Below are 26,879 nucleotides of genomic sequence, written 5' to 3'. Positions count from 1 at the left end.
ATATAATGTAAAGTCAGTACCCCGCTATGGTGCCGAGTGCGCAACACTTCACGGGCGCTATTCACCGACGACGCCCCCGACCCTTCGGGGGGTCCTTGTTCACAATCGCCTTTCGAGTACTCTGGTACTCGCCGTCGGTGTACTGTCTTCCCAATCAAGTTCTTCCAGATTTGTGCATGTGGCTGTTGTCGGCATAGCCAGGAGTACTTGGAAAGACCGCGATTTATGCTCTTTGTTACCGCATTATCATGTTGAATGTTTACTTTTTGCCCTTTTTCTTTTTATTCTTTTTTTCTTTCTGTGTCCGGAAATGGTACACCATTTCCCATTATAAATCTGTTTCCCTTTTTCTACCTTTTATTCGAACCCGTTTAAGAGAAGCATCATTAAGCTTGGATATTTGGATTTCATCATTATCGAACCACCGTCGGCTTTTGCGCGAAAAAAGGGTCTCTGCTCCTCTCTCCTACTCCCTTGGTGGGATGTAGGTTGAAGCAGAGAGTATCTGATTATGTAGATCTATTATATAAGCCCATTTATTAGATATGAATAAATCCTCTCCGCATTGTTCGGACGTTTAGTCGCGGAGGCGCGATCCGTAGTACGATGGATGATTACCCGATACGGTTAGGCGCCACCTCGCTTAAATTTCGTTGTGGCTCGCGCGGTCTGACTCTGCGGCTCCAACCCTCACAACTTGATTTTCTGAGAGCGAACCGACGGGCTTTAAGGGAATCGTCCTTCGAACCATCCCACGACCGTGCGTCTCACCACTTAAGGAGACGGCCATTTTTTGAACCCCGCGACGCTTTCCGGTCCGAATTACCTGAAAATCCGCCAATATGTCGCGTTTCTTCTACGGTAGCGGTAGCGACAGCGATTCCAGCTCGGATGAGGAGGAGCTTCTCTCCGATCGCGAGGAGGAGGAGAAGTCTGAGGAGGAATCCAGCGAGGAGGAGGAGGAGACTTCGGAGGAGGAATCCTCCGATGATGAGGGTGGTGAAACCGGTGCCAGTCGTTTCTTGAGGGACGCATCGGAGAGCGAGGAGAGCGAGGATGAGGAGAAAGTAACGGTTGTGAAGAGTGCCAAGGATAAGAGGCTGGAGGAACTTGAGGGCATCATCAAGTTGATCGAGAATGCCGAGAAGATTAATGACTGGGCAGTTATCTCGTCAGGTGCGTTGAATATAGGCCGAAAAATTTGGCCCTGTAGGGATAACCTTGTGCATGCATACTGACTCGAAGGTTCCAGAGTTCGATAAGCTTAACCGCCAGGTCGTGAAGGTCACGCAATCGGGTCCAGTTCCCAGGATTTATGTCAAAGCCGTTGCCGATCTCGAGGATTTCGTGAACGAGACTATCACGAAGCAGAAGGCATCGAAGAAGGCGATGAACGCAAGCAACTCCAGGGGTTTCAACGCGGTCAAGCAACGTATCAAGAAGAACAACAAGGAGTACGCCACTCATATCGATAAGTATCGCAATGATAAGGATGGCTACATGGAGGGCAAGGAAGAGGAGGCTAAGCCTGTTGTCGTTGCCCCGCGCTTAACCAAGGTTGAGCGTGTTGTTGAGGCACCTGCAGCAGCAACCTCCACTGATGATGGTTTCGCTACTGTTGGCCGTGGTGGCAAAACCCTGCAGTACACCCCAGAGAGCATCCTTAAGCACCTCCGCGTCATTGTCGAATCCAGAGGAAAGAAGAACACAGACCGCCTCGAGCAGATCAAGACCATGGAGAAGCTCCTGGAGGTTGCTCAGACTCCCTACCAGCGCATTCGTGTTTACCTCACTCTTCTCTCTACCCGCTTCGACATTAGCTCTACGTCTTCCGCCAACTACATGAGTGTCGACCAATGGAAGCTTGCTGAGAAGGAGCTTGGCGCTCTGCTCTCTGTCCTCGAGACAAACCGCGACCATGTTGTCACTGAAGGAGCTGAGGAGTGGGAAGATGATGAGAAGCAACCCCAGATTAAGCCAGGAGAGACCCTGCACGTCCCAGGCAGCATTGTGTCTCACGTCGAGAGGCTCGACGACGAGCTGACTCGGTCCTTGCAACACATTGATCCCCACACTGCTGAATACATCGATCGTCTGAGCGATGAGAAGCAGCTGTATACCAACCTTGTCCGCGTTCAAGCCTACGTGGAAGGCCTTACCCAAGCTGAGAAGAGCGATCCACGTCAGGACAGCCTCAACCGGGTTGTCATGCGCAGGCTGGAGCACATCTACTTCAAGCCTTCTCAGGTCGTTAACATCCTGGAAGAGGGTACTTGGAAGGCACTTCCCTCCGAGTTGGACTCCAAGGTCACTCCTCGTGGAAACGCGGGTGACGTAACAGGACTGGTCCAGACCCTGTGCAACTATCTCTTCACGTACAGTGACGGTATCATCAGGGCCCGTGCCATGCTGTGCCAGATCTATTTCCTTGCCTTGCACGACCAATATTACCGTTCTCGTGACCTGATGCTCATGTCTCATCTTACCGAGAACATCTCCAACTTCGATGTCAACACCCAGATTCTTTTCAACCGGACCCTGGTTCAAATCGGTCTGTGCGCATTCCGTGCTGGCCTTATCTACGAAGCTCAAAATACCCTGTCCGAAGTGTGTGGCAGTGGCCGTCAGAAGGAACTTCTCGCTCAAGGTATCATCCTCCAGCGTTACTCTACTGTTTCTCCTGAGCAGGAACGTCTTGAGCGTCAGCGCCAGCTGCCCTTCCACATGCACATCAACCTTGAACTTCTTGAGTGTATCTACCTTACCTCAAGCATGTTCTTGGAAGTCCCTCTCATGGCTCAGACCTCTTCTTCACCCGAGATGAAGCGCCGCATCATCTCAAAGACCTTCCGTCGTATGTTGGATTACAACGAGCGTCAGGTATTCACTGGCCCTGCAGAGAACACTCGTGATGGTGTCATCATGAGCGCTAAGTTCCTTGCTGCGGGTGACTGGAAGAAGGCTGCAGAGATGCTCAACTCTATCAAGATCTGGGATCTGATGCCCCAGCCCGACAAGATCAAGGAGATGCTGTCTCAGCAGATCCAAGAAGAGGGCCTGCGAACTTACCTTTTCACATATGCTCCCTTCTACGACAGTGTCTCTATTTCCACCCTGTCAAGCATGTTCGAGCTGTCTGAGAAGAAGATTGCCGCCATCATCAGCCGTATGATCTCTCATGAGGAGCTCGCCGCTGCTCTTGACCAGGTCAACGATGCTATTGTTTTCCGCAAGGGTGTCGAGCTGTCGCGTCTCCAGTCCCAGATCGTCACCCTCGCCGACAAGTCGATGAACCTTCTGGAGGCCAACGAGAAGACTCTCGAGCAGCGCACTCAAGGCATGGCCAACGCTTTCCAGCGCGATCAGGGCGCCGGCGCCCGTGGAGGCCGTGGTCCTGGACGCGGGGGCCAAGCCCGTGGTGGACCCAGACTGCCTGGCGGCCAACAAGGTCGTCGGCCCGGTGGACAGCAATTCAGCGGTGGTGCATTGGGCGGAGCGATCAAGGCATAAAATTGTTTGTAATGGCATTCCTTTGTTTTCATGGTTCTAATGCTCCTGGAATTTAACTACGTATGATCCCATGTGCTCTTATTATTGACGAATTTCTTGTCAATTTCTCGATTATCCCTTTCTTGATACATATGGCATTTCCTCTTTTACAAATAAACCCCTTTTTAGAGTTACGAGCGCAGTCGAGAGATAGGTGCTCTGAGCAATGAGGAAACGGACGTAAACACAGGCATATTGGAACCAAGAAACTTCATTCCATGTATGTTGTAGTAGAACTACGAATATGGTGAAATATAGATAACTTTCATACATATTTCGAGGTGTCAGTCCCTGGATCTTGTGGTGGAGTTGCGTGCAGTTCTGAAAATATATATTCTATTAGGGCGTATTTAAGGATGGGTATAGCTAATACCCAATATTTTGCCAACCCATCGGGCAATTCGGCTGTTCGTTAATCTTTATGCGTCTGTAGCCTCAAATACACCATGATGATAGCTGTGTAAGCTTCAATGTCTATACAAGTAAGGGTTCGAAATGGTCGAACGAAACCTTGGGCGTCATCTACTCAATTGATATAACGCCCATGAAATAGCTCGCTCGCATCTCTTCTAGTGAGAGAACAGCCTCATCCACTATCGTCGAGTAGATTCTGTGGTGACCAATACTCATTCTCTTCACCTTGGACATCAAGCCACACCAGGCCGTCCGCCAGAAGGTCATCAATAACAGTCTGCGCCCGAGCCGTTTCCCAATTTAAGTTTATCTGCAACATGGATATACTCACGTAGCCAAGGATTTGAATAACCTCGAGCACAGTGGCTTGGTCTGTATTAAGCTCCTTAGGGACCGATCGGATGTATTGTTTGCTACCAACGCGGACAATCGAGAAGCCCGAGCCCAAAGGTTCCAAAGCCTTGACGGCACGTAGAACATCGTCACTAATTCGCAAACATAGCAATTAGTCGGCCTTCTGTACTGCGTGGTTCGAGGTCACATACTCAGTTACTTCCAACCCGCTCCCTATAGCCTTGCCTTTACCTACTCGTTTACGGCACTCCTCGACGCCTATTAAGCCTCCATTCTCACTTCTTGTTTCTCGGCAAAGCTCTACTATACGGACGGCAAGCTCGAAGTAGAAGTCGTTCATATCCCCGCCCATGATCTGGGTCCAGAAACTCGCCCCTTCACCCATTCCCTTCCGACCATTTTTGCCTTTAACATTACTCGCTGCAAGTGGGTCAACACCGATTGCATTGCACATGCGAGCAAACTCTGCACGGAACGTTGGGTTTGATTTTATCGTCGAGCTATGCTCTAATGCGAATGTGTGGAGTAACGACTGGAAGACGGATAATTGTGCCTGCAGGGAGGAGAGATGCGTGGAACGTAGATTGGCGCCATGGTTGGCGTAGAATTGGCTAGCCTGAGAGCGATTTGCGAAGGCACCTAACCCGACACCTCGACGCGACGCCATGGCAATTTAAAGTCTAGGATAGGCAAAGAGGAGGGACGTGGGGTATGGAGAACATCAAGATGGGCATGTCATCAGTTATCGCAGCTCCTTATCGGGAGCTGTCAGCTGACTCGTAAGTGCCCTAAGCAGATCACCCAGAAGGGGAAGGTCGTCATGCTAACAGAGGCTAGCCGCATATGGGGCTAGCGCGGAGACCCACCCACAAACTCATTTTTCTTCAACTCGAAACAATTTTCTTTTTGAACTTCTTCCAGTACGACAGCTTTCGCCAACCGCCCAACTCGCGAACTCAACGGACCGTCGCAATGGCCTCTACTGCTACGTATGATACCCTTTAGCGGATACCCTTTCGGCTGCTTCGCTTTATGAGCCTGTAAGGGTTGAAGTTATAGTCGTCCTTCTCGCTGGAGATGCTGCGATCAGAAACGGTCGCTGGGCACCAGCTCGATTTTTCCCGTGACCTCTGTGCCCCCCCCATGAACTTGCGCCTCAGTGATATGAGCACGAGATGATGGATGGGTTGTACAACGGTTTGGGGTATTGAGGTTGAAGGCCATAGCTGCTTTCTCCTTGAAAGAAATTGTTGCGAGCTGCGTTTCCATACTCTGACTAGACCAGGAATGGCTTAACAGAGATGGGACAAACGGCGTCAACATTGTTTTCCTGGGCGTTATGCTTGGGGCTTTGTCGGATGAGAATTGAATGATTGTCGCTGCCATCGCGGAGTTGTGAACCCATGCTGAAAATGCATGACTAGTAACGTCTCGTTACCGGTTGGCAAGCCCTTCATGTCTCACTGATTAAATACATGTCGTCGAGTGCTTCTTGTTTCTTGCCTTCAGTTGAGAATGCCGCGCTATAGCTGCAGTTCTTGCACTCGGCGAATATATGCATATTTTTGCATGGACAGACGAAACTGACCTTCACAGCACCGTCCCCACTCAGGACAATGTCCTCGTCCCCGAGACTCTCCTGAAGAAGCGCAAGAGCCAGGAGCAGGCTCGCGCTGTCGCCCGTGAGGAGGCTGCCAAGAAGAAGGCCGTGAGTATTCAAAATTTCTTTTTTCTTTTTTCACATAAAACGGGTGATGATAGCAACCACTACGCGACTAGACCATCGGTCGATGCTGTCGCTTCTGTTAACCATCTTTCGGGGCTGACGTTAACAATACCACTGTTTTTGTAACAAACTACTGGGTGGAATTCTCGCTAACAGAGGATGTATAGGCCAGCAAGGAGAAGCGTGCCGCCATCTTCAAGCGCGCCGAGTCCTACGTCAAGGAGTACCGCGATGCTGAGCGTGAGAAGATCCGCCTTGGCCGCGTTGCTCGCAAGGAGGGTAACTTCTACGTTGCTGAGGAGCCCAAGCTTGTCTTCGTTATCCGTATCAAGGGGTGAGTTTTTCTGGTATATCCATTGTTGAAGATCAAGCAACTAACTATGTCAATAGTATCAACAAGATCTCTCCCCAGCCCCGCAAGATCCTGCAGCTCCTCCGTTTGCTCCAGATCAACAACGGAACCTTCGTCCGCCTTACCAAGGCTACCCAGGAGATGCTGACCATCATCAACCCCTACATTGCCTATGGTTACCCCAACCTCAAGAGCATCCGTGAGCTCATCTACAAGCGCGGTTACGGAAAGGTCAACAAGCAGCGTGTTGCTATCTCCGACAACCAGATCATCGAGGAGAACCTCGGCAAGTACGGCATTGTCTGTGTTGAGGATCTCATTCACGAGATCTACACCGTTGGCCCCAACTTCAAGCAGGCCAACAACTTCCTCTGGCCCTTCAAGCTCTCCAACCCCACTGGTGGCTTCCACAAGCGCAAGTTCAAGCACTTCATCGAGGGTGGTGACTACGGTAACCGTGAGGAGAACATCAATGCCCTCATCCGCCAGATGAACTAGATTCGCTTACTCTGGGCGATTGGTGTTCGTACTGGGACATGGACTTTGACGGCATGATGGTCTGATTTTAGTACAAAAATGAAAAGCTTGATGCTCTCTATAGCTTGATACCCTAAACGTTTTGATTTCTGTTTGGTAATCTTCCTGTCCAGTCAATCTCGTAGATTCTTTCGACCCTCGTACATTCATTGAAGAAATCTACCATGCCACACCAATCACGGCATACTAATGCAGCAAGGATGTTTCCGAAGAGCCTTTTTCACGACAAGGATTGTACACTTGTGTAATGTAACTTCGTGATCATCAGGATCCATTCTTAACGGCACAAACATGAAGTGATGAATGTTAATGACTCTATTCCCTATGCCCTGCTATCTTTCCGAGTTGAATGTTGCACGACTTTTGGTCTACTTGCATTCTATCTAAGTCCTAAAGTAACATCAGTTGCGATAGCCATCACCTGCTCTGTAGTCCTCTAACACTTTTATATACAATGCACTCGTCTGAACTTATAATTGAGAATACACGTAGGCTTTATACGTGATAATATACATTTTATTGAAGTGATTGACTGTTACTTGGATGTTGGTGAGTATATATATATATTGTACACACAGTGTAAGACTATTCTTGCTGATACATATATATGAAAGATGTATTATGAGGATAACCTTGATAATTCCTACAATGACCGTTTAAATCTTGAAGCTTTGCAGAATATCAGTTACCATCTATATTTCTATTCTGAGCATCTATCGCTACTAGCCATCGAAGCTAATATAGATGAATGTCCATTCATCCACACGAACGCCAGCTTTCACATAGAGAGAGAGATGTGCATCATACCCGAATACAGCTCCCTTTTTGGGGCTCTTCTCGGGTCACCGACGGCCAGTTGGCCAGCCGGTGGGATTAACTTAGGTATGTACAGGGTTATTCTAGCTAGATAGTGGAAGACTCGCTGCCTTCGTGAGGTGTCACAGAATATATTTTAGCTCCCTTCCCCTGTACCCGTTCCTCGTTCCATCCCTCTAGCTCAACCAAGTAACTCGCATCGACAGTTGTGTCTGAAAGTAGGCGTAGATACCTGAGATAGGCCAGCGTTCATCTTACCCAAGGAGATCCGTAACACTCCAACACCAACACAACTCAATCAAATTAATACCGATCAAAAAACCATTTCATCCTCAAAATGCTGTCTCCCCAACTCCAACCCCTCCGAAAAAACAGCCAATATACACCTAACACTCTGCAGCACTTCCCCATAAACACCACAGATAGCATCCCCTAAGCGGCAGCTTCATTAGTATCCCCTAACGAAGCCACCTCCTAGGGCAGCGACTCGACCGACGCAATCGAGCTTGCAAATACAGTCTATTTGACAGTTGGTCATTGCTGGTTGAGATATTGTGCTTGTCAATCACTTGCAATTCCTACGCAGTAAGATAGTCAGGGAGAGCAGCAGAGCTTTATTCGTCATTTTAATAACCAGGAAAGGGGCCGAAAAAAAGTACATATCGATAGAAGACCCAGTGATGGTATCACCAATGTTCGTATATTAATAATGCTGTACTGTTGCGATGATGGAATAGAATTGGCATCAGGCTGCTTCTGAGTTCACCTTGTATTGCCCTTTATTGGAAATTACTTAGGGGTAAATTGTTGGTCTACTATGGTGGATTGTAAATAGCACACTTCTATATAACTCGATGGTGTCGTTAGAGTTAGATGAAAACTCGAGTATGGATTGGGTGGAAGAGTAAAGAGAAATAGAGCTAGCGCTACTATTCAATCAGGTAGATGGTCAGGGTCTATATGCCCTATAGGCCCATTTTACTAATAATTCGACCTGTGAGTAGATGGTACAGGATCTAAACTACTGCTTATCCGTCGTACGGGGTTCGCCTGATGTTGCGACGTAAGTGTTGATTTTTAAGCAACCACGAGAAAAGCATTGCACTCGGTCCAAGCTTTCAAGGTAAGGAAATGATTCTTATATAATGCAAGTCGATAATTAAGTTAAGTAACATTATGTGTCTGAGAATACAGATTGATCAACAATCATCAAGTAGACAGTGAACGTTTATTGACTCAATTATTCGGACAATTTTACAAAGCTTCACCACCTAGACATACTAATTAGCCAACATCCCGAGACATAGGAAATGAGCACTCACGAAAATGATTCAGTATGCAAATAGACCTCCGCACCTCCTCTCAACGTCCGCTTTTGCGCCTCAGCAGCCGCATTCCGTACATCATGAAGCATGGACGCAGGACCACACGCAAAGATAGCTATCTTGTGGCTACCTGGTGTTGACGTAGCTGTATCGATGATATGAGGAAGGTTAGGTCGAGGGCCATGTACAATTGTACTCATGTGCTGGTCTATTGCGGCAGCACCACTGTCTTTCTCTGATAAGGCAGGCTCAATCCCATCGGTGATCTCATTGGATGGTTCTTTGGCCCTGGGTGCGGACACTGGCTTTGCAGTATGCTCCAATGAGGTATCATGAATTGAAATGGATATTCTTTTGGCTGGTACGTCGTACATGGAGACCCTATCATCAATCTCCTCTCTGTACCATTCGGCTACTTCTTTATTCCGTGTAGCGAAAACGACCTGAATATTGCGTTTTTGGAGATCTGGCATATTTCCATACACCCTAAGAGCTTCTTCAGCGATGGCTAGAGAAAACCCACCGCCGGAGCCACCCGCAATGACCAGGACAGTATCGAACTCGGCAGGAGTAGCAGTATTAGATATCCCACCGTAAGGGCCTTCTAAGAGCACAGTTTGGGAGAATACAGGGCTTTTAATAGCCAACTTTGCTAGACGTGCCGTGATGCCGTGGCGGGGCTTGACATAGAACACGATCTCGGATGCCTTGCCGACCTTGTCCGGGTCATGCGATAGAGAGCAGATGGTAAACGGGTGCGCTGTTAGGCAGTGCAAGCCCAGCTGTGGGCTTAAGAATCGAATGAAGACATGCTGCCCTGGTCGCCAAGACATGATTGTTGGGATTCTGACTCGAACAAAACCGCAAGGAAGGAGGTCAATTGTAGCTGAGTGACGGCCATTGATGAGATGGGTGCGGGTCCATGCTGCAAAGAGACTGAAGAGATATATTGCGCCTCCGGCAACAAAATAGTCCCTGTTGTGGTTAGTAGACTGTATGTTTCGACAAACAGAAGAACATACCAAGAAGAAAGACGGAAGTCACAGTGAAAGAAGAAAAAGAGAAGGAAGAGGAGTGCAACCAGGAAATGCGTTGCCTTGAAAAATTCATAATATCGATTCCTATACCTAGTTTTAGTCGTGTGTGGGGCTTGATAGGAGTGATCTTACCGAATAGATGGCAAGGACATGAATGTGAGGTAAGCCTGCGGAATTAAAGCCGCAACTCCAGTCCAGTAGACTACACTGGTGTTCCATTTCTCGACCATCTGACCTTTCCAGATATTGAAGATGATGAATGGGAAGGTATGTATTAAAGCGAGGACAAACATGGCATAGCTGGTCCAATGGTGGTAGACCTATCGAGTCAGTTATAGTAATTACTCTAGCAATTTTTCAACATACCTGAAGCTTTTCATGAGGTACACCAGTCAATGCTGATATAAGGTTTGCTTTGGCGCCCAGAGCCCTGCACTGGTTAGCAACAGATATTGGACATGGGCTAAGGTACCCACAGCACAAAAGGCAGCAATGCCAATGCCATCCATCCAGTTCGAGTTGCGATAGGCGGACTGTTCCCATAAGAGACTGACCCATCTTTCGTGTTAGGCCAGTAGTATGGTTTTGGACCAAGCGTCATGGCTATATCTGCATCAGCAATTTGAAAACCATGGAGCGAACTAGGTGTACGAACCAAAGAAAAAGATTGTGCCTATGATACCCAAGAGAATAACGCCCAACGAAGGAGAACAGTACCGAAATGCAGGTAGTTGGTAACCTTTGTATGCGAGGTATCGCCCAATGGCTGTCGTTTTCCGCCATATGCCGCTTCGTTTTGCTCGTACCGGCGCATACTTTGAGAGGAAATGGACGATTGCAAAGAACCCGATAGTCGCACAAAGGAAATATACTGTGTTTAATGAATAAACGTGGTCTGCTTCATACCTGTGAGGAGCCCCTCATTAGCCGGGAATTTATATAATGTTGGTCTAAAAAGGGAATTACCAGTATCTCCAGTGCCCTGACCGATAGGCACATTGTTCAGGTGTCATCTTGCATGTATCGGCCCTAGACGAATGGAACATGACCGGCATATCTAGCCATGGCAGGCCGCCGCTGGAATTTTCATCCATGGACATCATCGTGAATGTTGTACGTCACGAAGCGCATAACAGTCCAAGAGACTAGATTTGTACTAATGACTATCTGCAGATGCCTCTACCAACGAGGGAGGGCTCTTTTAACAGGGTCTCTTGTATTCCGAAAGGGTTCCCAGCAAGGAAACGATGGGCACTAGAGCGAAGCAAAAGATTCGGATAAGAATCTTCAGGGTGTGCTGTATCGGAGATGTGTCAGGTAGTAGATTCCTCCACTCGTGAACTCACTTTCGCTCCAGCATGGTTGCACCATCAACCCTAGACTGGGAATGGGTCACGGATGCATGCATTGATCATACGTGTGGCCTCGATTACAATCATCATCGCATCTGCCGCTGCCGTGTTAGGGTTGCAGCATTCCTTAGCCGCTGATTGGACGGATGTGGTTGGGGATGCTCGCAATTGAGCAGATTTCTGGATTTAGCGTCGCCGTTGCACGAATGTAGTAAGTCCTTGCAAATATTTAAGTGCCGATCAAGCCAATTAAAATCTCACACACAGATACGCGCTCAATTATACGAGTGAGCATATTTGCGTTAGATTCAACGATCTAATCTTTTCGTTGGCAAATTTTACCCAACTCTAACCGCACATCACGGTTGATGTTAGATCTTAGACTGAGCTACTCTAGAGTAAAAGATATCGTTGTTAAGTAGTCGGTTTATACAAACATCGTGATCATCATGTAATTGAAAATTTCATAACATGTAAGAGAAATAGAAAATGGGAGGAAAACATATAAAAAAAATAGGGAAAAAAAGAAAACACATCTTTTGTCCGCCCATATCAACCTATGCCTAGTTCAAATTAGCGCCATAAATACGGTTAATTTGTTGATACGGACAGTTCCGTCGTGGTTGTTGTTGGATATGTGCTCTTCTCCACCGACTCAACTCCACTGCTACCCCATAACCCGTGGTCTTTCAGAGCTTGGTATCCTCCCCGGAGGCTGTCAGCCTCGATGCCCTTGGCTCGCAGCACGCTAGTGGCCACCCGGGCCGTGTCTCCATTGTAGCAGATCACTAACACATGATGGGATTCCAACTTGGTGATCACGCTCGGATCTTTGAACATCGCTTCTAATTCCAACCACTGTGCCTCTAGTACACCGGGGTCGAAGAACGGCTTCGCTGTGTGTGAGTCGAGACTCCGCAGGGGGATATTGACTGAGCCGGGAAGATGCCACGAAGCAAAGTCGGCCGTTGTTCTCAGGTCTAGGACACAGCACAGCGGCCTCAGCTTGATGTCACTTAGGAGACATTCCGACAAAACGTTGGGGGTATTGTAAAAGTGAGTGAAAAGAACTACTGGACTACGTTCCCAGCTTTCGTCGTAGCGATATAGGTCAACTTTGGTAAGTCCCTGGCGGTGTATTAGTAAATATGAGAGGGAGACTCAGTTAGATTGTACTCACTTCATTCTGAATGGGGTGGAACTTGTCAGCTCCCAGTTTTTGGAAATACTCTCCAATGTATTGATAAGGCAGGTCGCAGCACAAAAAGACACAATGAATGGAACCATCAGGTCCTCGAAGGTCGGACAAGGTACCAGCTGCCTTGCGCTTTTCCAACATCTGAAAGAGACCTTGCAGATTGAAGCCAGATGAAGGACCACAGACAATGCCTTCACGGCACAGGTCCAGCGACAATGAAAATGAGTCCGACGAATTGACTTCCTCGATAACATCAACGGCTGCCTTCCAAGGAAACTCCACGGGTTTCATCAAGGCGAACGACCTTGGGCCGGGAACACGATCGCCAGGGGCAGTGCACACTCCCAGACGGAGTACCGAGGGCTTCGCTTCCTTGAAGTATGTACCCAATCCGGTCATTGTTCCGGATGTTCCCATGCCTGCGCAAAGAACATTTATTTCAGGGAGTTGTTTATAGATCTGGGGCCCCGTCCAGCGAATGTGTGATTTCCAGTTGTTGTCGTTCTCGTATTGGTTTGGGTTGAGGACACTGTCCGAATCCATTGCCATCCTCCGGGCACTTTGTATACCACCTCGCTCGTCATATGGTTCAGGCTGGGAGGGACCGCCAAAAAGAGTGATATTAAGCCCAAAAAACTGCATCAGCTGGAGCTTGGCCTCGCTTGTCTTATTGCTCAAGAATGCACGCGTGTCTTGAATGCCATGCATGACTCTGGCGATCATAGACATTGAGATCACCGTGGATCCGGAACTATACTCGATAATAGTATTTGTTTTGCCGGGTGCCACACTTGTTTCGAGCATGTTCATTGCTACATTATTAGCGGGTATCTTTTGGGTGTTTTGTGTGGTGTAGTATGAGTACCTGGCATTGCTTTGACATTGTTTGCTGGGTGCATCGTCATCATCTTGGCATAGATTCGTACACCATCCTGATAATAAGGATTCAGGTGTTCTGGGAGCTCAACGAGAGGTAGAGGAGGTTGGCAATCTGGATCAAAGTATTTCTTGAGAGAATCACGCCCGAAGTAGACATTGCGTTCATTGAGATTGGCCATCTTCCTGACTTGAATGGAGAGTACCAACTACCAAGAATGTAAGAAACTTACACAGGTAGACCTATAATGTAGTAGGAACTGCGAGGAGGGACAATCTCTAAATTATACCCTTGCAGAATGCATAAACCCCTCCTCTGATGAAATCTCTTACAGTTAACTTTAGCAAACCAGACTGCTGTAGTGTCAAAGGCTATGACCCACCCGCATGGCGTTATTGCTCTCGTTCTAGGAACATAATACTCCTTTTCAGGAAGTTGATTACTGGAAACGCGGTTCCCGACAATGAAGATCATATCCGCTTGTCGTGAAACGTGGGCATTGGTTGGACAATGCATCAGCCGATGCTGGATAGCAGGATGTATTTACATACATCGGGTAGGAAATTGTATGCGATTCGTAGATGTAGCGGAGAATCCCTTCCCCCAGGGTGCGAGGACAAGACAAGATCTACATGGCCATAAAACTCAATGCCTCGATAAATCTCTGCAGTACCAGCCATTTGGATGCCCATCACTGTCAGTCCATAAGCTCGAGGCTTGTGAAGACCGATCCACGGGCAAAAGTAACTCGCAAGGTCCCTGGCCAGGGTTCGACGGACATACAAAAAGCACGCAGGTCCTCACAATTAGCAAGTTCTCTATCAGGTTCTGGACTTGCTGTTTTCTTGGCAAGAGGCCTGTGTGAGTACCTTGATGAGTCCTTTTGAGCAAGTTGCGGAACAATCGCGCTGATCATTTCCCTAGCCCTAACTGACTAATGAGTTTGTTTCCCTTTTGTCTTTCTTAATCCCGTCAACGGAACTCGAATTGATGATTCGTCATTTTTACAAACATGGACTACTTCAATTTCCTGCAAATTGATCTTCATAATATCAATCTGGGGATCCGCTCGCTTAGAATTGCCCAGAATGTGGCTCCGATGTAGGATTGTCGTATTCTTCGTCGTTTAAAGGCATGTGCCGGTTCTCGTCACTATTCCTCACTACTCCCGCCCGATAATTTTGAAACACGTCTGAGCATCATGTCAGGAGCAGTACTCAATTCTGAAAAGCCTCCAAGCTCGTCAGAATCCTCGAGCACAGCTATCGTAGAGGCCGATGGGGAGACGAAGACACCTCATGTCTTCAATGAGCAGACAAATTATGTCCCGAAAAGCACAATCATTACGGTGTGTGTATTAATAGCCACACTAACAGCTATCTCTAGCTGACAGTACTATCAGATATTCTTAGCATGCTCGACGGTCGACCTCATAGCATTGATGGACCAGACCACTCTGGCCTCCAGTTTGTCAATCATTGGGAATGCCTTGCATGCCAGTGATAAAACCTCTTGGATATCAGGAGGATACTTTGTGTAAGTAATAGGAACTATCATTAGATATTTTTGCAAGATACTAACGACATGTAGCACCTCGACTTGTTTCCAGCTTATATATGGCCGCCTTTCAGACATATGGTCTCGCAAACTAGTCCTGTTCGTCGGACTCGGCATATTCTTCATCGGGTCACTGGCAGCATCGCTTTCGCAGACAGCCACACAGCTCATAGTCTTTCGTGCTTTTACTGGTGTAGGCGGTGGTGGGTTGATGACTGTGGCTCAGATGATCGTCAGCGACGTCGTTCCGCTGCGTGAAAGAGGCAAATACCAAGGTATCCTGGGTGCAGTAGTAGCCATCGCCAATGGAATTGGGCCTGTCATCGGCGGTGCATTGTCCTCCATAAACGAGGATTCATGGAGATGGATCTTTCGACTGAACCTCCCACTCACCGCAATAACAACCCTGTGCGTACTGTTCTTCATGCCTCTACGGAAGGTAACAGGGGACTGGAAGATGAAGCTCAAAGCCATTGATTTCTTCGGCGCATTCCTAGCATTAGGAAGTACCGCTGTTCTTCTTTTAGGTCTGACATGGGGCGGAGGTGAATACCCTTGGGCTTCGGCCCATGTTATTGCCACAATTGTGGTGGGTTTTGCTGTGGCTGTTGGGTTCGTGGTCTGGCAGTGGAAAGGAGCAACCTACCCGCTCGTACCAATGCATATATTCAAATCTCGGATTGTGAATGGTGCGTGTCTGACTATGTTTATAAACGGGTGGAACTTTCTCGTCCAGGTTTATTATATCCCGACGTTCTATCAGCTGGTTTTTGGGTATTCTACCGTGAAAGCTGGTGCGATGCTTTTGCCTGTAACATTGATGCAGAGTATGTCTTGTTCATATCCCTTATTTGGACAGTTTCAACTGACGAGGATACAAGCTGTTAGTAGCACCGTCTCAGGTCTTGTTGTTCACTGGGTAGGTCGTTATAGGGAGTGTATTCTCTTCGGCTGGATGATCTGGGCCGTTGGATTAGGTTTGTTCTCGACTCTAGATGAATCATCCGGCCTGGGAAAACAGATTGGCTATGGACTCTTGACCGGTGTTGGTGTGGGGAATACATTGCAACCGTAAGTCTCGAATTTGAATAATGTGCACAGGGGTAACCTGATACTGACCTGTCCCAGCGCCCTGATCGCCGTCCAAGCAGGAGTTGAACGGAAAGATATGGCAGTTGTTACCTCATTTCGAAAGTACGCTTACCGCAGTTCCACCCCTCAATTAACGAAATTCCGGAGAATAATATATGCTAACAAACACAGTTTCGTAAGGAACCTCGGTGGCACTCTCGGCCTCGCCATCGCCGGAACAATCATGTACGTACCGACAGCCCAACTGAAATAATGGAACCCAGCTAACCTTACTTCACAAATAGAAACAATCTAATCACAAGCTCTATTTCCTCCCTGGGCCTCACGCAATCTGAAACCCGCTCTTTCCTATCAAGCCCTCAGAACTACCTCTCCAAACTACCCCAAGACGAAGCAGAACATGCCCGATCTTTGTTGATCCCGGCTTACCAAAAGGGGTTCCGGATTATATTTCTCATCGGCGCCGCATTGGCTGCTTTTGCGTTCGTTTTGGCCTTTTGGCTGATGCCTCAGGTGACTTTGAACCGGGCAGATGATGAGAAACTGAAGGAGGAGGGAAGGAAGAGAGTTAAGGGGGAGAAAAATAGTGATGAGGAGGTTAATGAAGACGAGAGAAGATGATAGTTTGAGTAACTGGTTTAAGCGGTCTTTGATTTCATGGCTTGGAATTCATTTTGCTATAGACTTGTAATTTGCGATGTGCTAGGTTTCCTGCATCACTGAAAGATCTGGCTGAAGCTATTGGGTCGTCTTTTCTTTGAGAAAGGAGGCTACTAAAAACTCTTTCCATTCAAGATATTTGCTCAACTGAGCTTTAGCCTGCTGAAGCAGGGCCTTCCATGCCTGTATCAGGTTGTCCACACTGCTTTCGTTGTCCTGAAAACGTTGATATGGTTCTTTAAGTGCTGTAATTCCGCCAAGAGCATCACTTCAATGGACATATACTAGTCAATCTTCAGAATTGGAGCATAACCCATATCCGGCCCCGTCATCCCTTGGACTTCCAGCTGCTGCCCCAGTGCCACTGCCTGGGAATTGGTCTGGGAATAGAAACTCAATGCTATATTGGCGGTCACCGAAGCAACATACGAGCAGATAGAACTAGCAACGGAGGTATTCCTCCCCGAAAGCGCTAGAGCAATGCGCAACTGCGTGTTGAGACTCGCTTGTAAATCCTCATCCACCGCTCGAATATAATCTTGTTGATACTCGAGATCGATATGATCTGGGGTGACGATCAGTTTCACACCCACGTTTCCCGTTGCTGGACCTAGCTCTAGGAGAAGGGGCTCCTGATCGCCCACAGACACTGAGATCGGCTGATCGAGGATGGAAGCGTAGAGATAAACCCAGCATATTGTATCAGGAATTACCTTCAGATTGACAGGTGTGTCCGCGGTCAGAACCCTTGCAATAATTTGCATTGACCCGTAGGCTTCTGGAGAGATGGTGATCTCCGGCTGTGTGAATGCGAAGACGTCTGTATAAACGTACCATAGCTGGGCTGGTGGTTGCACAATCTTTGTTTCATCTAGATAGATATCTCGCTCGATGATACTATTCTATGGCTCGTTAATTGCCTGGCTTGAAGTAGGACTATGTCATACCGACCTGGATGGTTTTTTGTTCCTGCCTCGATGGAACGGATGTGAAGACTTCACTTTGTACATATCTGAGCCACTCGGCCGGAGTCTTGGGCATGGAAGGGATGCTGCTCATTTTCCTGAATGATGGCGGGGTGTATCAGAATAACATGGCGAGACGGGAATATATATATTTTTTTTGATTAATTGATTGTTGAAAAGGAGCCACGGACCATCGCGCAAATACTTTCGATCTATGAGACTTAGTGGGTCATGATAAGTACGCAACACAGTAATGATTGATCCTGTGAGAGCCGAAGATGTAATTTAATGGTGTTGTGACAAGAAGAATTTAATCAAATACCCCGCCCCGCCATACTTTCTCCGCCGCAGTCGAGAACAGAGATTTAATAAATTACTCAAAACCTAACTGAAAAGTGGTGCTTTTCTGTCGAAGATGTAATCTGTTGTCATTGATTGAGGATGTATCACCGAAACCCCTGTTCCTACAGCTGAAGAGACTTCACACCGGCGTGTGACTAAAGCGTTTTCGGCAGTATTTTTCGAAAAGAGAATATTTAACTGTATGATGCTAGGTAGTGATATAGATCCAATCCCTGCACCACTTCAACTCTGCCATATTTGCTCCATCTCATCTGCTGCCTTTCCCAAAAATTTGTCCCTCAGTTCCTTCATCTCCGTTGTTCTTGCCATGTGGTCCCAATAATGGGGTACCCCTTCTACAACTTCACAATCGACTTGCTTTCCCAGCAGTTTCAGCCGACGAACTGCTTCTTTCTCCTCGCTCAAGAGGTAGTCGAGACCCGCGAGTTTAAACGATATGATAGGGGGCAATGCCTCTTTCAGCGTATTCTCAGGCGCAAGCCCGGGAGAGAGGTACATAAAGCTTTTGTCTGGCTTTTCTTTCAGTTTCCGGAAGAAAGCCTCGTCGAAAACAGATCCGACCAGTTTTGATGAGGATGCCGGCTTTTTCGTCAGTGCTGAGAATGCTGGATTGGATAGAGCACGTTCCGCACGGCTCTTAGTCATATCCATGACTGGATAAAAAGCCATTAATCCTTTGACGGTTCCCAGACGTAAAGGGTTAATTTGGAGGTTTTTATCCTTCATCCGCTTCCAGAGCATGAGAAGGGAAGCGAAGGCAAGGTGGCCACCAGCACTTGAACCAGAGAGAATCGTTCGATGCTTGTCAATATGTAAAGAGGAGGCATTGCGCCAGATATAAAGCAATGCGTCCAAACAATCTTCGATCGCGACTGGGTATGGACTCTCGGGTGCTAGGCGGTAATTGACGCTTGCAACAACAGCACCGCGAGATGTCAACTCGGCAATGAAACGTTCATCGTCGCGAGCATGCCCGACGCAATAACCTCCGCCGTGAAAGTTAACAACGACTGGGTATCCGCTTTCCTTGGAATCGTTGCGGTCATATCCCGGGGGGAAATAGAAAAACACATCGAATGATCCCTTGGAACCGGAAATTGTCGACGGGATGTTTACTTTCAAACTTGGACCAGGTGGTGACAACGGGCCGCCTCTTCGGTCAAGCCAAGCGAATAGGCGAGTTAGAAGGCGCAGGAGATATACTTTCAGATAGAAAATTGGGCTCATCTTGATAGGCCTTGATTGGATCAGCGTGGAGATAATTCTCAAAATGTTCAGTGCCTGATTGATGTCCTAGTGTGCTCTATATAGACCCCTCGGAAAGGGTACAGTCGAAGCCTCATTGCTGTATAGTCTGTGCTCAGGGCTATATTCTACTCATCTATTTCCAACAGCAAATCATTATTATGAGATAAATAAAGTTCTGCTATTATCTTTTGCACTCAAAGTGGGACTGATACCACTAACCCACTAGGTGGGGCGGAGTCGCGGTTGCACCGAAGGCCGTTTGATATAAAAATGGTTGAATGTATACCTTGCTCTTCGTCATTCTGTCCATATGCCAAACCTAAGCCTCGGGAATACAGATAAGCTCAACCGAGGCTGATTAGTGTTATAGCAGATCTGGCAAATCCTCCATACTACACGCAAACCCAGTAGAAAGGCTGTGCTGGTACCATAGCTCGAGAGGCCATCTTTTGGGATTTTGCCATGGAAACAAGTAAACACTTCCTGGAACTATGTTCATTATCATCCTCACAAGGGTATTAAGACCGCCTTGGATGAAGCGAAGCTTCCGTGGAACAAGCTAGCACACTCTTCTTGGTCAAAGCTATTTGGAATAAGACCATTCGGAGGAGGTGACGAAAACGAAAACTATGCAAATACTGGTAGAAATTATCTAACTTGGTATGGCCTAGTTGTTGTATTCCATAGGTCCCTGACCCAGTAACACACACCCTGCTATTGCATTTCCAAGGCGGGCTATTATGCTATGCCGGAGTATATCGACTGAAAAAAGGGGCTCAATAAAATAAAAAAATTTAAAGAATGGAAAAAGGAAAACGGTTGAGAACAAATGAACTAAAACGGATTAAGTGACAAGTAATGAGCAGAGCCCAGAATCAATCGTGTTCTTCTCTCTAGTGATAACGCCTAGACAGCTTTTTTTGTCTGTTCTACGATCGGGCTCTGAGACATGATGAATTCGACTTCGAAAATCAGCCCTTGGCTATATTGATCCAATTCTCCGCAAAACCAGAAGTGGACATGTGTCGTATGGAAGACAGCATGTTCTTGCCAAAGTCTAGTAGCATAGGACCAACGGTCCAAATATTCCCGGTGCGGGATGCGGCGATACTCAAACCAACAAGAATGGGTATTATCGTCCAGTATGTGCCGATCTGAGACTTCCTGGGGCCACGGGTCTGGGGATCTAATTAGCCTTTTTCCATCAATGGATTTCAGTCGTGCCACAAATATCATACCCGGACATTCCAGTGTGAGTTGATTGGAAATAAGCTCCGGTACCAGAAATAGGCTTGGGACCATGGATAGGCCATGGCATTCCAGTTTTTATCATTTTGATACCACTATATATTTGATTAGCACATCATTTATTTAATGATTTTAAACCTCGCAACGAAAGACAAGTTACCGATTGGCAGCCAGCATTCCACACTCGCTTTCTTAATGCATCTTGAACTCTGTGGGAATATTCGTCCTCCGCTACCTGCGTTAACTCAACAGAATCCGCTCCTTTTTCAAAGACCGGTTTTAGTACACGAAGAGCGTAATTGACAGAGCTTTTGGAGGTTAGCTTGAAGATAACCTTGCTGGGTCCTTTCCCCTTAGCTTACTTTTCCGCAGCCATCAGCGCTGAGGTATGACCAGTTCCTGCGTTGGGCCCAAACAGCAGGAAGAAATTCGGGAATCCACTCATAGCAGAGCAGTTGTAAGCTTCAGGCCCATCATATCTCTTCCAGTGGTCAGTCAGGCTTCCATCACGTCCCACAATTTCCATGAAGGGCGTAAATTGATTCGTTTTGAACCCGGTTGCTAGGACAATGACATCGGCAGCAACGATTCCATCGGAAGTTCTCACACCTTCAGGAACAATCTCAAGGATCTTGGCTGTTGTGAGAGAAAGGTTTTCACTATGAAGCGATTTGAGATATCCATCATCGAAAATCCGTCGCTAGTGACATGAGTATTTTGCATTTTGGTGCCGCTACTATATGTAATCTGAACGCACCTTGCATCCTATCTCAAAATCTGGAATCAGAATATCATGATATTTTGGCGGCGCTGTTTCTTTCATGTACTTCTCAACCTCTTTTCTGCGCTTCTGTCTCAGCCGTGCAGCCCTATTTGTCATTGGAAACATTCGGAAGCCATTCTCCGCAATGAGGAAAATATGCAGTCGATGAAGTTTCAATGCAAAAGGAATGTACTCAAAGATCCATTTCAAGATCTTCGGGTAGGTGAAGTTGGTTGCTGGGAAGATCCAATGTTGGGACCGAATGATCTGCGTCAAAGATTTGGTCTGCTTGACAATAGCAGGTACAATCTGCGCTGCCGTACCTAAAGCGCGCATAATATTAGTTGATAGCCATAACAGATACAGATACATCCCACTCACATCCATTCCCGACAACCACAACTCTTTTACCCTCTAGGCTGACGTTAGGATCCCATCGGGCGGAATGAATAATGTCGCCTTGGAAAGACGAAGCCCCCGGAATTTCACAGGGCCGAGGTTCAGCAAAGTGCCCTGTGGCGGAAAATAGTACCTGGCACTCATGTGTTGATTCTTCTCCAGTTTCGACATTGCGGAGAAAAAGAACCCATCGAGATGCATCATCCCGCCATACGCACCGTGTCACCTCCGTGCGGAATATCATTCTTTGTCTCAAATCATATGTTGCCACAACACCGTCCTGGTACGCTTTGATTTCTTGTTGGGAAGGCATCAACTTCGACCACTGAGCGTTAGGAGCAAATGAAAAGCTGTATAGAGCGCTAGGAACGTCGCACGCGCAACCTGAGAGAGAAATGAGTTCTGTATAAAGCGTACTACCCTGAAACATATCACTCGTACTTACCTGGATAGGTGTTGATATGCCATGTTCCACCACAGTCTGTCTGCCGCTCAAAAAAGCGAATATCTTCTAAACTGTACCATCTTTTCAGCGATGCACCTAACGCAATCGCACTTGCTCCTGCCCCAATGCAAGCAACTTGACTGTAGGATGGGAGTGCAGGGACTGGCATTGAGCTCGAGTTTGACATTTTTGCATAGAAAATCAAATACTCCGTACAATTCGGTAGATTTAGACAGTCATCGAGCTCCGCTTTCACACTTTATACGCGTAAATGTCAAGTATCTGGGTCGTCTAGAAGAACAATGCCTCGGTCATCGGTAATAGAGTCCATTGTGGTACTATGAAATATCTGGAATGGCCCACTTGTACTGTGATGTGTGAAGTCAGTCAAGCAAACGCTGAGATATTTGATGTTTGTCTGTCCCGGAGAGATAAATGAGCCGAAGCTTTGCCAGACTATTAAATAACGTCTCGCAAATCTAACTCAATTCGGCTAGCCTGGCTTAGGATCACTGATCGCACCATCAAATGTCAATTTCAACCTGATTGCTCTTACTGACTCTGTCCTTGAATGGGGCATATAATTCTCAAATGATATTCCATGAGCTACATATCGGCAGGTGCATTACTTTGTATGCACATGAAAATAGTACACAACTCTTAACTTATCCCTAAACTGTATTTATCCTTGCATCGGCCAAGAACCTGCGTCCAGCAATCCAACCTCTAGATTAGCTCGGATAGTACTCAGTGCCCCTTTGCCAAAGGGCCCTATTACCCTCGCGTCGTATTCACCCCTTTTCTTTTAAGGCTTGGAACCCTTTAAGTCGTAAGTGAAAACGATGACAAGTACACAGGGTGACTAGAAGACGCAGAGATGCAACCACGACGAACATACGAGAACCCTGGTTCCACGCACAAAGTTTCGCCCCACCCAGCAGTAGATCTACTGCTCATTCTCCCATTGTTGTTCTGGAATAATCTTTTCTCCCAGGCCGGCGAATGTGAACGTGTGACCATGAAATCGGGGAATACGGCGGCGCGGGTCAATTTCTGGCATTCAAACCTAAAATAGAACTTGTGTTACATTCTTGTTGTCTTTCACCTTGATGTTTCTCATCATCAGAACCCAGCCAATGGACAAGCCCATCACAGCGGTCCCGGCAATCATCATGTTCCGTTGGCTGAACGCATACGCGTTTTGAATGGCAGTGCGAGTAGGCGAGCCCACGGGATAACTAAGCTGAACATCCAGCGACTCGTAAATGTCCGCCCACTGATCCTTTGTTTCCGCCGGCAACAGCTCACGCAACTTCTTCGGAAGCGTGTTGGTCCAGATGGCGCCGGACACGCTACTGCCCACAGCACCGCCCACATTACCAAATACACTGAGCAGCGCCAACATGGAGGCATAATCTTCATGTTTGGCAGCGGCCAGGACAGCTACCTGTTCAATCAAGATCATGGTGCCGCCACCAACAGCGAGGAAGATCTGGCACATGCACATGTACCCGACACTGTGCCCGGGGCCGCGGAAATAGATCATCAAGCCACTGGCCAGCAGGTAGAGTGGAACGGCAAACATGAGCAGCCACTTGAACCGGCCAGTAACTCGGATGAGGTAGCCACAGCCAATGAGCCAGATGGGGTCCATCAAGTCGAATATCGCACTAATGTAACCGGCCTGGGTGAGGCTTGTGTTGAAGACCACCTGTAAGAAGGACGTAAAGTAGCTGTTCCAGCAGTAGTAGGAAACTTGGTATGTGATATCCAACAGACAAGCACCGATCACAGTCCGATTGGAGAGTAGCGAGAAACGAATAAATGGTTTCGGCGCTGCCCAGCGTTCATAGGCAACGAAGGCAACAAGGACACAAAATCCGACTACCATCATGGCAATTATCTTGGCCGACTTCCACTCTCCTTTGGTGTTTCCGGCAATGTTGAAAGAGGTGAGGAAGAGGATCAATCCGCCGATCATGAAGAAAATACCGATGACTGTGAAAATAGTTGAAGCATATTAGTCTATGTTATACAATACAGGAAAGACAAAAGATTAAAAAGGGTCTTACTGTCAAACTCGATGATATAGAACCACACACTCTGCCACCATGTCCGAGTGCTACGCGGCTTATACTGCAATCGACCCTCCTTGTCTGCCTTTCGCTTGGCCAACTCCCATGTGATGATCAAGGGAGAAGCAACAATAGGAAGAATGATGCAAATGGTTCCGTATGCCCATCGCCAGTTGGTCTCATGGAATTGGTTGGATAGGGGTGATCCGGCAAAAGCAGTAATGATATAAGGCGACGAGGTAAAGCCATATGCGATGCCACGGTTGCGAAGTGACGAAGTGTCCGATGTGATCACATCAACGCTGAAAATCATACCGGTGAAGCCGACCGTATAGAATGCCTTGAAGGGATGAGCATCTTGACATGCAGAAATTCAGGTTGGGAAAACCGGACTGGGAGGATTTACCTGCGCGGCACAATAAGTTGTGATATTGTGACAACCAGCCATCATAATAAGACCCATGATGGCAATCAAGACCATGATAGATATTCCCAGAGTACGGTCCCACAGATTTAGAACTTTTGCAATCGGCATGACACATGCAGCACCCATCACACTGGTCACAACGCTGATGACCGTCAACAGCGAGTGTTCCGAGAAACCACTCGTAATATATGCCGAGAGGTTGGAGGTTAGATTGTTGTTTAGGCCGTTGACAAAGTATAGCATCCACATGCTGTGAGTTACTCAGCGAAAGATGAGATTAGGGAACACACGAAGATTACTCACGAGGCATATGTTATGATGAGGGATTTCTTGGACCAGGAGGCAGTCACTGCCTCAGCGACTCGAACACCGTCTTGTTGGTCCTGATTCTCGGTGGCCACCGCAGGGATGTCTGAGCTCACCGTCATCGGATCCTCATTGACCCCAATAGAGGGGGAATCCTTATGGGTAGTCATTTGGATAAAGGCTATCAAAGCTGCTCTCAATAATCACAAATACCTTGATCGATGTTGAAGCCAAAACTGGAATATGGGGTTCTTATAACTCTAGTACGTGGTCATTTGATGGTCTCCATCCCGTGGTCTCCCCACTCTGACTTTGAGAATTTTTCGCGTTATTGCTCTTTGAAAGAAATCACTAAGTAATGGAATTCGCCTTCCAGTCGATACCACTTTTGGCGTAGAGTGGTGGGACTGTGGCTCTAGACCAACTAATGATTTGAGGCCAGCGGCTTTTACATGAATCCACCAAAGATTTTTACCAGTAGGAACTACTACCGAACCCACAAAACAAGTCCCATCAAGCTTTCTGTACAAGCATTGCAGATGGGCCTGGTGAACAGATTGTGTATACGCCGGGCTCGTGTGTGTCGCACGCCCAGAAAACCCTCTCAGAGTTACTCTTGCACTTGGAACATCTATTGACTCAAGCTACGACTCTGCCTCCACATACATCTACTGATTGAAATGGTCTCTCTTCTCCATCCGTAAATACCCGATCAATGAAGTCTGGTAGTCTAGGAGCGTTACGGTCAATCTGGAGACCGGCCTCTTAGCCAATCTCGGCAGTCTTACCGAAAAGAAAAAAAAGTTGCCTTGAATCCAGAAGTGGGCCGAGATAAGATCGAAACCCTCAAGGTGAAACATTGAGAAACCGGTTGAGAGGAATGTCGAAATCGGCCTGAAAGGGACCTGATACTTGAAAGTACCCATTCCACTGATATGGCTCAAACCTAGTCCCACCATGGGCCATCAATAGATTGAGGTTATGTGCCATCAATTCATTCAGGCAGTCTTTAGAACAATGCCAGAGCTGTTGTGGCAAAGGGCTTATTGTACGAAGCGAAGCATGTCTTAGGTTCCGTGGAGGTATTGCGACCAAATTATATTAGTCGGCACTAGAGTTCCCCACTGGGGCCAAAATTGGTAAGTTTCGCCAGGTTCAAGAACCCTGAGTCAGGGACCTATAGTTTGAAGAGGCGGTTCAAATAATTTGATTTTGAATAAAGCTGAGAGTACGGAGTAGTTGCTTTTACATAGTATAGAGTTGGCTTTCATAATTCATCACCAAGATTAACATAACATACACAGCTGAATAAAGCCCCTTTGAATCATTGTACTCCTGTGCACAGAAAATGTGATGGCTTTGAGAATAATAAATGGCTGCCTAATTCCATCCCGCGACTAGTAGACTTGAAAGTTCTGGCTTAGATTGATAGAGAGGCCATGGTGGGGACAAACATGCGATTGATAAGATCGAGTTCTCCACTTAGTTGGTTGGTTAACCAAGTTTGGCGCTCAATCCATTTGCCATTTAATCACCTAACATGACAAAAATACACCTCATGACAAGTGGGTACGTATTACTATCGCATATTTTTACATCCTGGAAAGCACGGCCAATCTCTGCCGTCTCGACTCCTGGTCTTCCAACTGAACTGAGACGCAGACGTCGTAAGAGATTGTGAGACTTGGTAGCTCATCCCAAGCGGGATACCCTGGGAGGATAGGTACACGCCATGATAATTGCTCTCATTTAAAGAAAGTAAGAAGAGGGGTCTAAATAGTCAAACTAGTAGGT

The 26,879-nt window shown here is 47.2% G+C and overlaps 10 protein-coding genes across 10 annotated transcripts; 3 read left to right on the top strand and 7 right to left on the bottom strand.

Moving 5' to 3' along the window:
- Positions 1–578: 578 nt before the first annotated feature.
- Positions 579–3,566, top strand: nip1 (translation initiation factor eIF3 core subunit c). Its single transcript, XM_032063323.1, has 2 exons — positions 579–1,176; positions 1,253–3,566. Exons 1-2 carry the CDS (start codon positions 843–845, stop codon positions 3,508–3,510), a joined length of 2,592 nt encoding a protein of 863 aa, XP_031919971.1. The 5' UTR covers positions 579–842; the 3' UTR covers positions 3,511–3,566.
- Positions 3,567–3,831: 265 nt separating this feature from the next.
- Positions 3,832–5,026, bottom strand: BDV38DRAFT_4361 (ESCRT-II subunit protein SNF8). Its single transcript, XM_032063341.1, has 2 exons — positions 4,509–5,026; positions 3,832–4,448 (listed from the first exon to the last, which is right to left on the bottom strand). The coding sequence occupies exons 1-2, from the start codon at positions 4,982–4,984 to the stop codon at positions 4,136–4,138; spliced, it is 789 nt and encodes a 262-aa protein (XP_031919970.1). The 5' UTR covers positions 4,985–5,026; the 3' UTR covers positions 3,832–4,135.
- A 587-nt stretch (positions 5,027–5,613) lies between these two features.
- BDV38DRAFT_4199 (60S ribosomal protein uL30) lies at positions 5,614–6,949 on the top strand. The gene is made up of 3 exons (XM_032063319.1): positions 5,614–6,025; positions 6,211–6,377; positions 6,434–6,949. The coding sequence occupies exons 1-3, from the start codon at positions 5,873–5,875 to the stop codon at positions 6,891–6,893; spliced, it is 780 nt and encodes a 259-aa protein (XP_031919969.1). The 5' UTR covers positions 5,614–5,872; the 3' UTR covers positions 6,894–6,949.
- A 2,117-nt stretch (positions 6,950–9,066) lies between these two features.
- On the bottom strand, positions 9,067–10,711 carry BDV38DRAFT_267016 (ferric reductase family protein; the record flags this gene model as incomplete). The annotated part of the gene is made up of 5 exons (XM_032056512.1): positions 9,067–10,048; positions 10,096–10,194; positions 10,243–10,430; positions 10,477–10,545; positions 10,583–10,711. 5 exons carry the CDS (start codon positions 10,709–10,711, stop codon positions 9,067–9,069), a joined length of 1,467 nt encoding a protein of 488 aa, XP_031919968.1.
- Positions 10,712–12,053: 1,342 nt separating this feature from the next.
- On the bottom strand, positions 12,054–13,718 carry BDV38DRAFT_289712 (putative cysteine synthase B; the record flags this gene model as incomplete). The annotated part of the gene is made up of 3 exons (XM_032061323.1): positions 12,054–12,590; positions 12,643–13,472; positions 13,526–13,718. 3 exons carry the CDS (start codon positions 13,716–13,718, stop codon positions 12,054–12,056), a joined length of 1,560 nt encoding a protein of 519 aa, XP_031919967.1.
- Positions 13,719–14,738: 1,020 nt separating this feature from the next.
- On the top strand, positions 14,739–16,807 carry BDV38DRAFT_267014 (putative MFS drug transporter; the record flags this gene model as incomplete). Its single annotated transcript, XM_032056511.1, has 7 exons — positions 14,739–14,885; positions 14,940–15,073; positions 15,128–15,921; positions 15,976–16,165; positions 16,196–16,288; positions 16,358–16,411; positions 16,471–16,807. 7 exons carry the CDS (start codon positions 14,739–14,741, stop codon positions 16,805–16,807), a joined length of 1,749 nt encoding a protein of 582 aa, XP_031919966.1.
- Positions 16,808–17,130: 323 nt separating this feature from the next.
- Positions 17,131–17,905, bottom strand: BDV38DRAFT_276970 (uncharacterized protein; the record flags this gene model as incomplete). The annotated part of the gene is made up of 2 exons (XM_032058377.1): positions 17,131–17,748; positions 17,798–17,905. 2 exons carry the CDS (start codon positions 17,903–17,905, stop codon positions 17,131–17,133), a joined length of 726 nt encoding a protein of 241 aa, XP_031919965.1.
- Positions 17,906–18,396: 491 nt separating this feature from the next.
- BDV38DRAFT_276969 (alpha/beta hydrolase) lies at positions 18,397–19,401 on the bottom strand (the record flags this gene model as incomplete). Its single annotated transcript, XM_032058376.1, has 1 exon — positions 18,397–19,401. One exon carries the CDS (start codon positions 19,399–19,401, stop codon positions 18,397–18,399), a length of 1,005 nt encoding a protein of 334 aa, XP_031919964.1.
- Positions 19,402–20,109: 708 nt separating this feature from the next.
- BDV38DRAFT_232277 (flavin-containing monooxygenase) lies at positions 20,110–22,681 on the bottom strand. Its single transcript, XM_032053025.1, has 7 exons — positions 22,278–22,681; positions 21,815–22,216; positions 21,428–21,756; positions 21,033–21,370; positions 20,831–20,978; positions 20,661–20,765; positions 20,110–20,600 (listed from the first exon to the last, which is right to left on the bottom strand). The coding sequence occupies exons 1-7, from the start codon at positions 22,462–22,464 to the stop codon at positions 20,394–20,396; spliced, it is 1,716 nt and encodes a 571-aa protein (XP_031919963.1). The 5' UTR covers positions 22,465–22,681; the 3' UTR covers positions 20,110–20,393.
- A 421-nt stretch (positions 22,682–23,102) lies between these two features.
- On the bottom strand, positions 23,103–25,718 carry BDV38DRAFT_289704 (major facilitator superfamily domain-containing protein). Its single transcript, XM_032061322.1, has 4 exons — positions 25,083–25,718; positions 24,759–25,029; positions 24,350–24,692; positions 23,103–24,275 (listed from the first exon to the last, which is right to left on the bottom strand). The coding sequence occupies exons 1-4, from the start codon at positions 25,253–25,255 to the stop codon at positions 23,344–23,346; spliced, it is 1,719 nt and encodes a 572-aa protein (XP_031919962.1). The 5' UTR covers positions 25,256–25,718; the 3' UTR covers positions 23,103–23,343.
- Positions 25,719–26,879: the final 1,161 nt, after the last annotated feature.

This window comes from Aspergillus pseudotamarii (assembly GCF_009193445.1).
Source record: "Aspergillus pseudotamarii strain CBS 117625 unplaced genomic scaffold BDV38scaffold_1, whole genome shotgun sequence".
NCBI lineage: Eukaryota > Fungi > Ascomycota > Eurotiomycetes > Eurotiales > Aspergillaceae > Aspergillus > Aspergillus pseudotamarii.
Note: the sequence above shows the minus strand (reverse complement) of the source record. Positions and strands in the feature narration are given on the sequence as shown.

Excerpts from the sequence above, each read along its gene's own strand:
- nip1 (XM_032063323.1), top strand. The coding sequence starts at position 843 with ATGTCGCGTTTCTTCTACGGTAGCGGTAGCGACAGCGATTCCAGCTCG. Across the intron at positions 1,177-1,252 it reads CTGGGCAGTTATCTCGTCAG|AGTTCGATAAGCTTAACCGC; the intron begins GTGCGTTGAATA and ends CGAAGGTTCCAG.
- BDV38DRAFT_4361 (XM_032063341.1), bottom strand. The coding sequence starts at position 4,984 with ATGGCGTCGCGTCGAGGTGTCGGGTTAGGTGCCTTCGCAAATCGCTCT. Across the intron at positions 4,449-4,508 it reads AGCGGGTTGGAAGTAACTGA|TGACGATGTTCTACGTGCCG; the intron begins GTATGTGACCTC and ends TTTGCGAATTAG.
- BDV38DRAFT_4199 (XM_032063319.1), top strand. The coding sequence starts at position 5,873 with ATGCATATTTTTGCATGGACAGACGAAACTGACCTTCACAGCACCGTC. Across the intron at positions 6,026-6,210 it reads AGGCTGCCAAGAAGAAGGCC|GCCAGCAAGGAGAAGCGTGC; the intron begins GTGAGTATTCAA and ends GAGGATGTATAG. Across the intron at positions 6,378-6,433 it reads TTCGTTATCCGTATCAAGGG|TATCAACAAGATCTCTCCCC; the intron begins GTGAGTTTTTCT and ends CTATGTCAATAG.
- BDV38DRAFT_232277 (XM_032053025.1), bottom strand. The coding sequence starts at position 22,464 with ATGTCAAACTCGAGCTCAATGCCAGTCCCTGCACTCCCATCCTACAGT. Across the intron at positions 21,371-21,427 it reads ATTTTGAGATAGGATGCAAG|CGACGGATTTTCGATGATGG; the intron begins GTGCGTTCAGAT and ends TCATGTCACTAG. Across the intron at positions 20,601-20,660 it reads ACTCACACTGGAATGTCCGG|ACCCGTGGCCCCAGGAAGTC; the intron begins GTATGATATTTG and ends TTAGATCCCCAG.
- BDV38DRAFT_289704 (XM_032061322.1), bottom strand. The coding sequence starts at position 25,255 with ATGACTACCCATAAGGATTCCCCCTCTATTGGGGTCAATGAGGATCCG. Across the intron at positions 25,030-25,082 it reads CTCATCATAACATATGCCTC|CATGTGGATGCTATACTTTG; the intron begins GTGAGTAATCTT and ends AGTAACTCACAG. Across the intron at positions 24,693-24,758 it reads CAACTTATTGTGCCGCGCAG|GCATTCTATACGGTCGGCTT; the intron begins GTAAATCCTCCC and ends CATCCCTTCAAG.